At 42.0% G+C, this 13,946-nt stretch overlaps 1 protein-coding gene across 1 annotated transcript in view; it reads right to left on the bottom strand.

Annotated features, from left to right (window-relative positions):
• Positions 1-13,946, bottom strand: part of LOC147698870 (uncharacterized) — a 352,061-nt gene that overhangs the window by 262,025 nt on the left and 76,090 nt on the right. Inside the window, exons 2-4 of the mRNA XM_086935488.1 lie at positions 11,412-11,555; positions 2,840-2,896; positions 1,983-2,126 (exon numbers count right to left, since the gene is read on the bottom strand). Coding sequence (XP_086791614.1) covers positions 1,983-2,126; positions 2,840-2,896; positions 11,412-11,555 — 345 coding nt within the window. The remainder of the gene's footprint in view (positions 1-1,982; positions 2,127-2,839; positions 2,897-11,411; positions 11,556-13,946) is intronic.

Genomic DNA, 13,946 nt, shown 5'->3' with positions numbered 1-13,946 from the left:
GTGGGCGTGCCAAGATGTTAGAGACTGAAAACAGTCGCTAACATCGTTATCTCCTATTACCAACTTTTGGAGATATTCGCGCTAAGCGCAAATATCTCCAAGAGCTAACACCTGCCCTGAGCAGTTCTTAGCAATGTTATCCAATGGGAGGTGGATAACATGGCTAAGAGCATTAGCTCGGTAATGCATGAATATCGCTGACTTTTCAGCGATATTCATGCATTGCGGCGATTTTTATCGCATTTGCGATAAACCTTGGTAATACCAAGGTTTATTTGTGGTTAAAATCGCCGCAGTTCAGCGGTAAATTTTTGTCTCTAACCAACCACACTGGCACAATCTGATCTAAGGACTGAGAATACTACATAGATTGAAAAAGAACTATCTGCTACAGTCATCCACTCTCATAGAAGGGTATCTAGCTGCCAACAAAATAACCATTACCTATAAAGGAAGTTCACATGATGAGAGAGCTGCAATTTCCAGGAAATAAGCCTTGGGAACTGAAGGTCTGAGTGGAGCAATTCGTCTCTGGGACAATAGAATCTCTATTGCTGGAAGGAGGTGAGGCGTTTCAGAACTGATTTGTAGCAGGTCAGAGCACCACAGTTTCCTGACCCATGCCAGGGATATCAGAATGAAACAAGTAATGTGGAACCAGAACTTCTGAAGAACTCCCTGAACTAATGATGATGTTAGCAGAAAACATAATGTAGTTTGTCCATCAACAGAGGATGTAGTGAGCAGAGTATGTAGTACATTCCATTCTGCCTCCTAATGGATTGGTCAGTCATTGGCTTACCCAAATGAGAACCCAATAGCCCACTACTTCATAGCTTAAGTCTCAACCATGTCCATTAGACAGGGGCCAGGTAGTCCCCATCCATACATGCCTTCACAGAACCAGAAATAAGTCCAATAACCTAGCTAAAGAACCAGCCACATTCAGATTAGTCTACATGCCCTGCTCTGACAGAGCCATTACATCCTGCATCAACTCCTTGAATCTTTAAAGACTATGATTTCCCCCTAATGTGTGAGTATATCTGGCTAACAAACATATCATGCTGGAAGTCTTCAAGGCAAGTCTAGCCGCAGAAATTATTCAGTCATTTTAAACATTGGAACTGTAAGAGTCAGTGCTTAGATTGCCTTTGTGAATGGCTACACTGTTGGGGTAAACGTTTTTGATGAATAGGAAAAGCTGGAAAGAATGTCACCCACAACCATGACAGCTCTGAAAAAAGTATTTGAGTCCTTGGGTCAAAATGGGGCCTTGTTTGGGTCAGTCCCTGGACCATTTAAGACCCCCTCCATTTGGCCTGAGTCATTTAATATCTGTCAGATATAGGGGTGTCAAGGCACTACACAATATTCTACTGGTGGGAGACTCATTATTTTGCATTTTGCTTCTAGGTGTAGCAGAGAATTCGGTGGCGAATATTGCTAACATATCACCCTGGAAATCAGCTTGCTGAGCTGAGAGGCCAGGTGGAGAAAAACAACACTCATTTACGGAATCAGTTTTGAAGACAACAATGAGTGTTCCTTTGATCTCATGAACTTTTTGTCAAAGGGAGAGTGATGTATGTGATCTCCATAAAAAATGCATGCAATCTCTCAGGTAGCCCAGGTTAGACATTTTTTTAGGGCATGATTCACAAGGTGTAGAACCTGAAAATCTTGAAGAATACATCCTGAACAACGTAGAATACCATGACAAACATAAAGGACAGGCGAACACCGTCAGCTTTAAATCCTGTGTCAATGAGGGCGCAAACAGACAGGAACTGATGTCACTGGATCTTTAGCCTCATGTTATAATGGTGCTCATTTTCAATATGGGGCCCGTAGAATGCTACAGACAGTGTCATTTGGCATTGGTGAATCTCTTGGATACCGTCACAATATCTGCATTTGGTAACGTGTTGTAACAAAAGTCTTAGAAGCAGTGGTCATATGACCTGACATTAAGTTATTACCGTGAGCCTTGGAGTAGTAGCACCAGATCACATTGGGGATGCTTTTGTCGAAGCAGCAGCCTTTGGAGAGGCACTCCTTTTCTGAGATACCGCCATGGCCACAATCTGTCCGCTCTTTAGGTCCAAGGGCACATTGTTGTTTATCTATTTAGTGCAGAGAAAACATAGCATGTGTCAGCATCATTAGGAGCACATCAACAGCCACTAGTGATACCTGATGTAAGTTAGTATCAATTTCGCTTTACACCAAAATACCTGATGTTATAAACTTGGCGTTCTCATGTTGTCGCAAGAAGAAGGGTACAAAAGGCACAAATGCATAGGATAATGATTGCAAGTGGAGTGACACCAGGAAGTTGATTTAGTAGCATCCATGAAGCTGAAAATTGAACGTCTTTCTTCTATTTTTATAAACTTTATACACAGGACAGAAAAATATGCAACAAAACAGTTGTGTTAGAAATTGCTCATTGATGTGTAATTTCTTAAGGAAACTTTAGAGCTTATATATAGTATTTTCACTTAGGGACTGATTTACAAAGATATTTTCCATATTTCAGCCTTTCATAAACAGGCATAGAAAAGCAATCCTTAGATTGGCATGAGTCAGGGAAAAACTGTTGTAATAATCACCTTGGCATGGCACATCCCTGTTGTTTCAAGACCCAATTAAGGCCATATTCAATCCCTGAGGCACTTTTTTCCTACTGATTGTCTGACCCCTTCTCCCCAACTCTCCCTAGTGAAATCGTTGACACCGTTCTTTTGGAAAGAGTGGTTCTCTCTTCCCGTGCTTGTTTGAAAATCTCCATTTTTGCCCAAAGACCTCAAACCTGGATACCCTATAAGCTCCTTGCCTGAATGCTCTTGTTCTCTTCCTCTGTGAGCTGTCTCATGTGCTGAAATTGTTGTTCCTGAGAGAGAAAAGGCAGAAAGAGAAGTTTTAACAGACCTTTTAAGGATTCCATACCAAGCTAACTGAAAATGAAACAAAGACTAAGAAAAGTGCAATAGCTGACATTTGTTCATTGCTTTGTGTTCAATTAACATTTAGAATTTTATATTTTACTGTTCAGTACTGAGTATTGAGAAAGAGACTCAGTGATTCAGAGCAAATTTCAAGCAAGGAGATTCTCTACTAGACCAGAGCGGTAAATTCCGTTCCGCTCGCGGAATTTAAGGTATTTGGGTAATTTTGCGTTCCGCGGAGAACGCGAAACTGCCCAAAATTCTGCATTCTGTGACTTCGCGAACTTTTTTGCATGTTCGCGTTCTCAAATGCGTGTTCGCAAAACATTTCCCCCGAGCACTTAAACAGCGATTGAGAACAGTAAAAAAGCATCACGAACAAGCAATTCCACGTGTTCGTGGAATTTCTGCGTGTTCGCCGAGATTTTCTACTGTTTCACGGAGATTAGCATAACGCGATTACGCAAATTCCGCCCACGCCTAATCTTTAATACAATAACCAAATACTTCAAATTTATCTAAGTCCTTTATTAATTGTGTCTCAAATGTTCTTGCCCTATAAACTGTGCTTACAAAGGTTTTATAAGGCATTATAGAGATAATAATAGATTATGTTCTGAGCATCAGTTTCTACTACTTATGTTCTGTGTAGCCATCATAGAATTTCTGGTCTGTATGATTCTCGTTAGACTGAACTTTTTTAGTGGTTTTGACCTTCCAGTCGTAATCCTTTATTTTTTTGGTATGGTCCTGACGGTTGTGTATTTAAATGTGCTCATTAATTTGTGAGCTGGCTATCAATACATTTGTCACCTTGCTTCTTACCCCTCACTATGACCAACAAGGTCCATTGGAGGACCAATACCACTAAGGGTAATTCAGGATCAGATTAGTGTGACAAAACCTAATTATTGTTACACAAAAATGTGTTTGGGTCTAGAATAAAAATATCTGCTGCACCACTAGATTTTTCTTGGACTGATAGAACAGTGCCATCTGCAATTACGACAAATGACACCTTGACATGGTTGACCTATGTTTATCCCTAAAAAGTAGGGCCCAAAGCATTTTTATATTTTTGATCCAAAGGGTTCAAGAGGGTGTTTTTGAAAAATCTCACGAGATATAATACAACAGCCTATTTGTTTTTCTTGATGGCTCAAAATGGACCAGGGCCTAATTATGAACGTGGAGCCTACAGTTAGACTCAACTGGGCTTTAATGCTCTCAGGCAGCATCCAGAAATGGCAGCATTTTGATGATGCTTGGTTTGTGCACAAACGTTGTTAGTGCGTCCCTGCAGTTGGGCACACCTTTGGGTTCGTCACAAAAGGACAGACTCCGTTGTACTTTGATTATTTATTGTTATTATAAGTTCAACAAATTCATTTGTATTGCGTTTTTATTGGGCGAATATTTCATTTCATATCCTTATTTAGTTGATAACAGTGCACATTTGTAGTGAAAAACTAAAAAGCTCCGATGCATTTCGGGCATTGGCCCTTTCTCAAGGAGCTCTGTTGGTGAAAATAACATCATTGGTATACGCTCTAATGTATAATATTCATCACACAAGATAAAAAAAGCGAAAATAACGAGGGAGCAGCATAAGCCACCCCATGAGGGGACACAGCATCAAAGTGAACGTCAACGCTACTTGTGACTCCATGAACCTCATTTACCTATTAAAGTGCCCATGTGGGAAGATCTACATAGGGAAAACTGAGAGAAAAATAAAGATAAGACTCAAAGAGCACAAATCTAACATACAGAAGCCCGAAAACAACTGCACTGGCTCCCCGTTGAATACCGGATCCGTTTCAAATCCCTGTGCCTGGTGTATAAAGCTCTTGCTAAACCCAACCTTACAAGTATGGGATCCATTCTTTCTCGGCACAACCCTAGTAGAAATCTTCGTTCCGGTCACAAACTCCTCCTCTCTGTACCCCGTGTCAGAAAAGTAAGATGGGGAGGTAAGGCCTTTTCCTTTTTGGCACCCAAGTGGTGGAATGCCCTCCCTCTCGAAGTAAAATCCAGCCCCTCTCTGCAAACTTTTAGATCTACGCTCAAAACTCATCTCTTCATACTTGCATACCCCTAGTGGCATTCTGCATTGGTGGCATTCTATATTCTGTATATTTTCTGTTTATTGATTTTGATAGGCGCCTTGATACCTTCGGGTTTAGTCTGCGCAATACAAATTGCTTAATAAATAAATAAAATAAATAAATAACATACAGACAAAAAACGAACGATCCAGCATAGCCTTGCACTTCCATGAACAAAGACACAACATCGCTCAGTTAAAATTCATGGTATTGGAGTTGGTTGTGAAGAGTGAAGGTAGAGACAACAACAAATCTCTACTACAACGAGAGACAGCCTGGATTTATCGGTTACAATCTTTGAAACCATTCGGTCTTAATGACCGTATTGAACTTAGTTGTTATCTGTAAAAATCTATATGATACTGAAACGCATTACAAATTGTGTGGTTTGTTTGCATCAATTTTTGTTGTTCCAGTTTTGGTTTGCATCAGTATGTGTTCCCCATGCTTTTTGCACTCAGTGACACAACATTTTTACACACGTTTTTGTTTTCACCCCCTTTCATCTTTCCCTTGTAGACAGTGCATCCCCTGCACGTCTCCTATCATCCATGACTTAACCTATGGTAAGATGGCCGCCATCTTTTACTAATTTCACTAGTCCGCTTTCTATTTCCCGACACAACAAACCTTTCCGGGCGCCTGTCAGGTTTAAATCCCCGACTGAACGCCGTAACACACCCACGTTCAGCTCACTTCAGTGTCTCAATTTGAGTCAGTCACGAGCGGAGATCCTTGAAACTTGTCGAGCTTCAAAGCCCAAGTAAGTTAAGGCGTGAGACCAAATCGAGTCACTTTGTTGACCTACCAAGGCTCAACACAATATTTTTTAACCTCTGCCGTTTTTCCTCAACAGCGCAAACCTTTGAATGCCCCAACAGTGCTGCGATTAGGAAACACCCGGTATTTTTTTTGCTCTATGTTTTCATGAATTTTCAGTTTCTTTGTTATCTGACATGTTGCAATGCCACTATGCCCTTTCATTGACCATCACCACACACGTTAAGCATGAACTCATTTAAAACACATCGACATAGTTTATACGTTTTGCACGTTATTTTCGATTCTTTGATCTTGTGTGATGAATATTATACATTAGAGCGTATAGCAATGATGTTATTTTCACCAACAGAGCTCCTTGAGAAAGGGCCAATGCCCGAAATGCATTGCAGCGTTTTCGTTTTTCACTACAAATGTGCACTATTATCAACTAAATAAGGATATGAAATGAAATATTCTCCCAATGAAAACGCAATACAAATGAATTTGTTGAACTTATAATAACAATAAATAATCAAAGTACAACGGAGTCTGTCCTTTTGTGACAAACCCAAAGGTGTGCCCAACCGCAGGGACGCACTATCAACGTTTGTGCGCAAACCAAGCATCATTCATTGAGCGTACTTGGATGGGTATGCTACTCGGTGGAGCACCCAATCTTTCACCAACTTCAAAAAACTCAGTAGAACTTTTCAGTAAACTCATCGCTGTGCACCAAGCCATCTCTTTGTTCTTAAACATTTTAATGATGCCATCAAACTTTCTCTAGCAGTCTCATAAGACTAGAAATAGCCAATCTTTTGAACACAACATTTTTCATGATGCAGTCTTACTTCAATAGCATTCTCTAGAAGAAACCCACCTTGACCAGGATAATGATTGATTCATCTACCATCCAATCCTGAATCTATTCAACAATAGTTTTTTTTATTAAAACAAGAACCAAGAATTGAGATGTAAAATGAATTTAGTTGGAAGGGTAGCACCTTTCATAAAAGTCTGTGTAATCTCTGACCATCTAGAAAGTAGCAGGAACTTTTGCATGTCTCAGAATAAAAAGGCACCTCAGTGGTGCATGAGCATTCCCCTGTAAAGATCAACCAAATGGAGCCAAATGAAACCAAATTCAAGACAGCCCACAATTAATACCACCAACTCCAGAAAAAGATGAAAAGTAGTGTCTTGTCCGGTTGCATTGAAGCAGGCGCCATCCACCAGCAAAGGACGCTTCAACATCGTTGCACAGTTCTCCAGCCCCTCAGCCACCAAAAATGTCATCACTTCTTCACAGGAACTCTGTGACACTGGCAGACTACTTCCACCAAAAGATCTCCACCATCTACAGAAACCTCAAACACCAAGCCACCGACATCCTCAACCATCTTGCTGCCATGAATGAGGAACACTATGACCACCTGCTCACCACCTGTGACCAGCTCACTAAGCAAGACACCACAGACGTTTTGAGCTCCGTCCACTCAGGAGGAACCATGGACCCCTGCCCCCACCACATCTTCCAAACTCAGAAGTAAGATGATCAGCAGCAAGCTCAACGCCATATTTAACACATTCATCACCACAGTTGCGGTCCCCAAAGAAATGAAACACATAGAAGTCACCCCTACTCAAGAAACTATCTGCCGACCCCAACAAACTCAAGAACTACTGCCCCATCTCTCTGCTGCCTTTTCCCACGAAAATCTAGGAGGAGGATATCAACCACGAACTCACAGAGCATCTAAAGAACAACAATCTTCTGGACACTTTCCAATCTGGATTCCGCACCAACCACAGCACCAACACTGCCCCGATTAAAATCATAGGCAACATCAGATTCCTCCCTGACCAAGGGAAAATGGCAGCCCTGATCATCCTTGACCTCACCAAAGCATTCAGCACAGTATCACACCACACCCTGATCCAAAGGCCTCACAATACTAGAATCCAAGGAGACATCCTTTAGTGGATCACCTCCTTCCTCACAGAAAGAAACCAGAGAATCCGCCTTCCTCCCTTCAACTTTGAATCAAAAAACACCATCTGCAGCATCCCTCAAAGTTTGGCCCTCAGCTTTACACTGTCAAACACCTACATGACTTCCCTGGCTAAAGTTGTCACATCGCATGGACTAAACATCTTATCCTATGATGATGCTATCCAGCTCATCCTCTCGCTATCAGAAGACCCTCTGACACATTAACCAACTTCTGCAGGTGCATGAAGAGCATCGCCGACTGGACAAGAAACAACTGGCTAAAATTCAAAACAGATGAGACAGAAGAGCTGATCTTCGGGCGCAACACCTCCCCAAGGAGCAACGCCTGTTGGCACCCCCAAAACTAGGACCCTCACCCACACCGACCAGCCACCCCTTCAACCTCTGCATCATACTAGACAGCAATCACTCATTGAAAAACAGATCAACCCTGCATCGTCCATCTGCTTACTCACTCTCCACATGCTACTCACGATCTTCAAGTGGTTCCCCATCGACGCCAGATGGACCATCACTCAAGCCCTTGTCAGCAGCCAATTGGACTACTGCAATGCACTCATCATAGGAATCACCTCACACCTCCTCAAGAGACTGCAAAATATCCAGAACACAGCAGCCAGGCTCATCCTTGACCTCTCTAAAAGAACCCACATCACCCCCAACCTCAATGAGCTCCACGGCCTTCCCATTCAGAAGTGATGACAGTTCAAGATGCTGATCTACACCTTCAAAAGCCCTTGACCACTAAGGACCAGTTGACATCAACCACTGACTGAACTTCCCACTTCCATCCAGACACCTGTACTCCCCATCCCTCTGCCTCGTCCACGCACCCTCGTTCGCAACAGCATGAGTGTAAAACGATCTTTCTCCTACCTCACAGCAAAGTCCTGGAATGACCTTCTACTTCACCTACGGATCTCATCCTCCCTGCTGAAATTCAGAAAAATACTCAAGACATTTCTGTTCAACTGAGCCCCTGCTGCAGCAGCACTTGCAACTTGGATTCCCTCACAGGTGATTAGCAACATTATATCAATGCAGAATGATTGATTGATTGAACTAATAACTTGTCTGAGTCTAGAGTCTTGCCTACTTTTATGGTTTGATAGGCAGTATAAATTATCTTAGGGTGAACCTTTTTGAAGGCAAAACTAATGCTACTTCCCATATATTTTAAGTGCAAGTATACAGACGATCAGTTGCCTCCCAGGCATCTAATGTGTAGATGCTGTAGTAGTCAAATCCGGCAATCACATTCATGTTGCAAATTAGGATGAAAATTACTTTTCCCATGGGCAAAAATCTGCTTTGACATTTGTGAATCTTGGTACCCTTTTCCTGACCAAAGAGCTTCCCATTTATTTCATTGATGGTCCCTTTTTCTTTCAAGGATGGGAGATACATATTGCTCCCCAAACCTGAACTTGGCACTTCAGCGATCCACATTATTGTCTTTCAACGTGTCTACTGTATTGATACGTCTTTTATCATTCCATCAATTTTGTGGGCGAACCTGGTTTCAAAATAATTGTCAAAGTGGTTAACTTTTCCCAAATAAACTCTGGCATAGGCTTCCATTGCAGCCCCTGAACACTTTACTCTCTACATTCTATAAAAGATGAGACTGTTCTGTGTTCCTCAGTAAATATGGATGCACAATGAGAATGGTTATGGGGCTATATGATTCACCAAACTCTAGCATTCCACGATCAACATAGAAAGTGAACTTATCTTCTATAACATTATTTCTCATGGATGATTCAGATCCAGGACATTGTTTGCATGAACATAATTTCTGCAACCAGACTGGACCAGACACCTATTTGCAACGGCTGTGCTGGCTCCAGTTGTAGCCAAAAGACATCGAATACAGCATCACAAACAAAGTGAGTTCAATGCCATTATAATGGAATGCACGGACACCAGTGACAACAGCTCCTTCCAATTGTCATGCTCCCATCGAATTAAACAAGTAATGTGGAACCAGAACTTCTGAAGAACTCCCTGAACAAATGATGATGTTAGCCGAAAACATAATGTCGTTTGTACATCCACAGAGGATGTAGTGAGCAGAGTATGTAGTACATTCCATTCTGTCTCCTAATGGACTGGTCAGTCATTGGCTTACCCAAATGAGAACCCAATAACCCATTACTTCATTGCCTAAGTCTCGGTCATGTCCTTTAGACAGGGGCCAGGTAGTTTTCATCCATACATGCCTTCGCAGAACCAGAAAGAAGTCCAATAACCTAGCTAAAGAACCAGCCACATTCAGATTAGTCTACATGCCCTGCTCTGACAGAGCCATTACATCCTGCATCAACTCCTTGAATCTTTAAAGACTATGATTTCCCCCTAATGTGTGAGTATATCTGGCTAACAAACATATCATGCTTGAAGTCTTCAAGGCAAGTCTAGCCGCAGCAATTATTCAGTCATCTTAAACACTGGAATTGTAAGAGTCAGTGCTTGTATTGCCTTTGTTAATGGCTACACTCTTGGGCTACACGTTTTTGATGAAGAGGAAAAGCTGGAAAGAATGTCACCCACAACCATGACAGCTCTGGAAAAGTGATTTGGGTCAGTCCCTGGACCTTTTAAGACCCCCCCATTTGGCCCGAGTCATGTTAATATCTGTGAGATATAGGGGTGTCAAGGCACAACACAACATTCTACAGGTGGGGGACTCATTATTTTGCATTATGCCTCTATGTGTAGCAGAGAATTCGGTGGTGAATATTGCTAACATATCACCCTGGAAATCGGCTTGCTGAGCTGAGAGCCAGGTGGAGAAAAGTGTATTTAAGGAATCAGTTTTGAAGACAACAATGAGTGTTCCTCTGATCTCCTGAACTTTTTGTGAAAGGGAGAGTGATGTATGTGATCTCAATAAAAAATGCATGCAATCTCTCAGGTAGCCCAAGTTAGACATTGATTTAGGGCATGATTCACAAGGTGTAGAACCTGAAAATCTTGAAGAATACATTCTGAACAGTAGAATACCATGACAAACATAAAGGACAGGCGAACACCGTCAGCGTTAAATCCTGTGTCAATGAGGGCGCAAACAGACAGGAACTGATGTCACTGGCTCTTTAGCCTCATGGTATAATAGTGCTCATGTTCAATATGGTGCCTGTAGAATGCTGTAGACAGTGTCATTTGGCATTGGTTACCACTTATTGAAAGCATTTTTCAGATCCATTCAGGCTCCTTAGGACAAGGCTCATATCAAGCATGTAAGAAGTTGGTAAAATGTAGATGTATCATTTGTAGGGGTCCACCATTTCCTTAAGGAAGGCAAGGTGGGTTGATTCTCTTGGGTACCTTCACAATATCTGCATTTGCTAACTTGTTGTAACACAAGTCTACAGACAGGAACTGATGTCACTGGATCTTTAGCCTCATGTTATAATGGTGCTCATTTTCAATATGGGGCCCGTAGAATGCTACAGACAGTGTCATTTGGCATTGGTGAATCTCTTGGATACCGTCACAATATCTGCATTTGGTAACGTGTTGTAACAAAAGTCTTAGAAGCAGTGGTCATATGACCTGACATTAAGTTATTACCGTGAGCCTTGGAGTAGTAGCACCAGATCACATTGGGGATGCTTGAGTCGAAGCAGCAGCCTTTGGAGAGGCACTCCTTTTCTGAGATACCGCCATGGCCACAATCAGTCCGCTCTTTAGGTCTAAGGGCACATTGTTGTTTATCTATTTAGTGCAGAGAAAACATAGCATGTGTCAGCATCATTAGGAGCACATCAACAGCCACTAGTGATACCTGATGTAAGTTAGTATCAATCTCGCTTTACACCAAAAGGCCTGATGTTATAAACATGGCGTACTCATGTTGTCGCAAGAAGAAGGTTACAAAAGGGACAATTGCAAAGGATAATGATTGCAAGTGGAGTGACACCAGGAAGTTGATTTAGTAGCATCCATGAAGCTGAAAATTGAACGTCTTTCTTCTATTTTTATAAACTTTGTACACAGGACAGAAAAATGTGCAACAAAACAGTTGTGTTAGAAATTGCTCATTGATGTGTAATTTCTTAAGGAAACTTTAGAGCTTGTATATAGTGTTTTCACTTAGGGACTGGTTTACAAAGACATTTTCCATATTTCAGCCTTTCATAAACAGGCATGGAAAAGAAATCCTTAGACTGCCATGAGTCAGGGAAAGCTGTTTTAATAATCACCTTTGCATGGCACATCAGCCATTTTTGCCTTCCATTATATTTGTAAGCACACATTTCCAGTCTTATATCTTTGGATGCCAACACACGAAATTGACTATGCTAGCACACGTGACATTGCAAATCCTTTTCCCCTGATGACATCACAGAGTTGGCTCTTAGACCCCCAACAGGATGTGCTGCGTTACACTGCATCAGGTAGGCGTTGCATTGATGGAGCATGGGTGTTCATGTATCCACCCATGTATTTTGATGCACATTCAGTTTTACTAAAAACAGTAAACCTGGATTGAGTGCCTCTGTGAGGCTGGTTTGACAAAGAAAAATATCTTATATTCTGTTTGTTACTTCCTCTTTCTATGTGCACTGTGTTCTGCATCACTCATAGAAACAGGAATATATTTTGTTTTTATGCAGGAAGGTAAAATTGTATGCACAATAACAATCTTGCCTATAAAACAAGCACTCTTGCACCATTGTGCAAGGGATTTTGTGTTGGCGCTAGGAAGAAATGCACGAGCACTGGGAGAGACTAGACGTGCACCTTATATTAGTAGATATGGCACCTTTCTGCTTTTTCCTTTTCATGCAAGGCAGTGCAGCAATGCGCCTTGCTGCGTTGTGTAAAGGTTAGTAAATCCAGGCCCGCTTGCCAGTTTTGGTGTGCAAAAGGCCCACTTTGCAATGACTCCCAAGGACTAGTGGAATTTTGTACGTGCAAGTGAATTTGGCATAGAACTTATAGTGTAAACAAGTTTTTTTTGTTAACACCTGCAAAAATGAGAACTGGCGTGATATGTAGTTTAGAGGGTAGGACGAGTCTCATGACAGTGGTCACCTGCAATTAAAAACCACATGTATCAATACCTCTGATTAGAAACACATAATTGTAACATATTTCTTTTATTTGATATGAGACCCAGATGTTTTAATCAAAGGCATTGGAACTGTACCAAGGTCACATTATGAGTGCAATACAGCTGAGAGTGAAACTGGTTTCTCAAATTGGCCCCGATATTTAGGCTTCATGTATCAACCTAGTTTGTGTTCGCAAAGGGTGCGCATCGCTATATTTAGACCGTTTGTGTGAGGTAATATAAATTTTTATGGTCAATCGTGTCCCCTAACGTGAACCCCACCGTCTCCATGTATGTGCTTCAAGTACATGTATGTTCCCTCCTAGACCAGCTATGAAGACGCAAATACATTTGCGTCCAACGTTAACATGTCCTCTTTCAGATCCACCATGAATGGGTCGAATATTCTGTTCCTAAGTATGCCGTGCCACCGTCTTTATATGGTGCACCTTTCACGTTTTTCGGCTCTGGCGAGTTAGGCCCTGATTTCTGCCATCGAGCTTTTTCTGCCTTCTGCCTCTGGATGTTACAGCCTGGACCTGCATCCGTACCCCTGACCTTTGTCTTACTCCCTGCGCGGCTAGCGGTGCCTGGCTCGGCCTGCTTGCCTGCCAAGACTGTATTCAGCCTTCAAGTTATCTGCTCCGCTCCTCGAAAATACATTCCTGTCTAGTAGTTTAGGTAAACATCCTTCCCAGCTGCAGAGCAAAGGGCCCGGCCTCACTGTCTCTATGCAAGTAATTCACTGCTCCCGTTACCATGGTAGGCCCATGCCCCCTCGCATCTCATGTAGACACGTAGACGCTTACACATGCACTAACAGTCAGTATAGAATAGCCTCCGCCCGAGAGACCTTTTCCTTCCAGATAATACAGTTCCTCAAACACAAGATATTAGATATAATTTGGGATTAGGTTGTTCTGACACCCCAGACTTCTGTCTCCTCATGTGAGGCTAAATGTCAAGTCCCCTTCACCCTCCAGTTCCACGTCAATCACACGTCATGCTGTCGTACGCGCATCTATGCCACATGTTTCTGCTGACACTGC

This window comes from Lissotriton vulgaris, chromosome 8 (genome assembly GCF_964263255.1).
Source record: "Lissotriton vulgaris chromosome 8, aLisVul1.2, whole genome shotgun sequence".
NCBI lineage: Eukaryota > Metazoa > Chordata > Amphibia > Caudata > Salamandridae > Lissotriton > Lissotriton vulgaris.
This window is presented reverse-complemented; position numbering and strand designations above follow the sequence as displayed.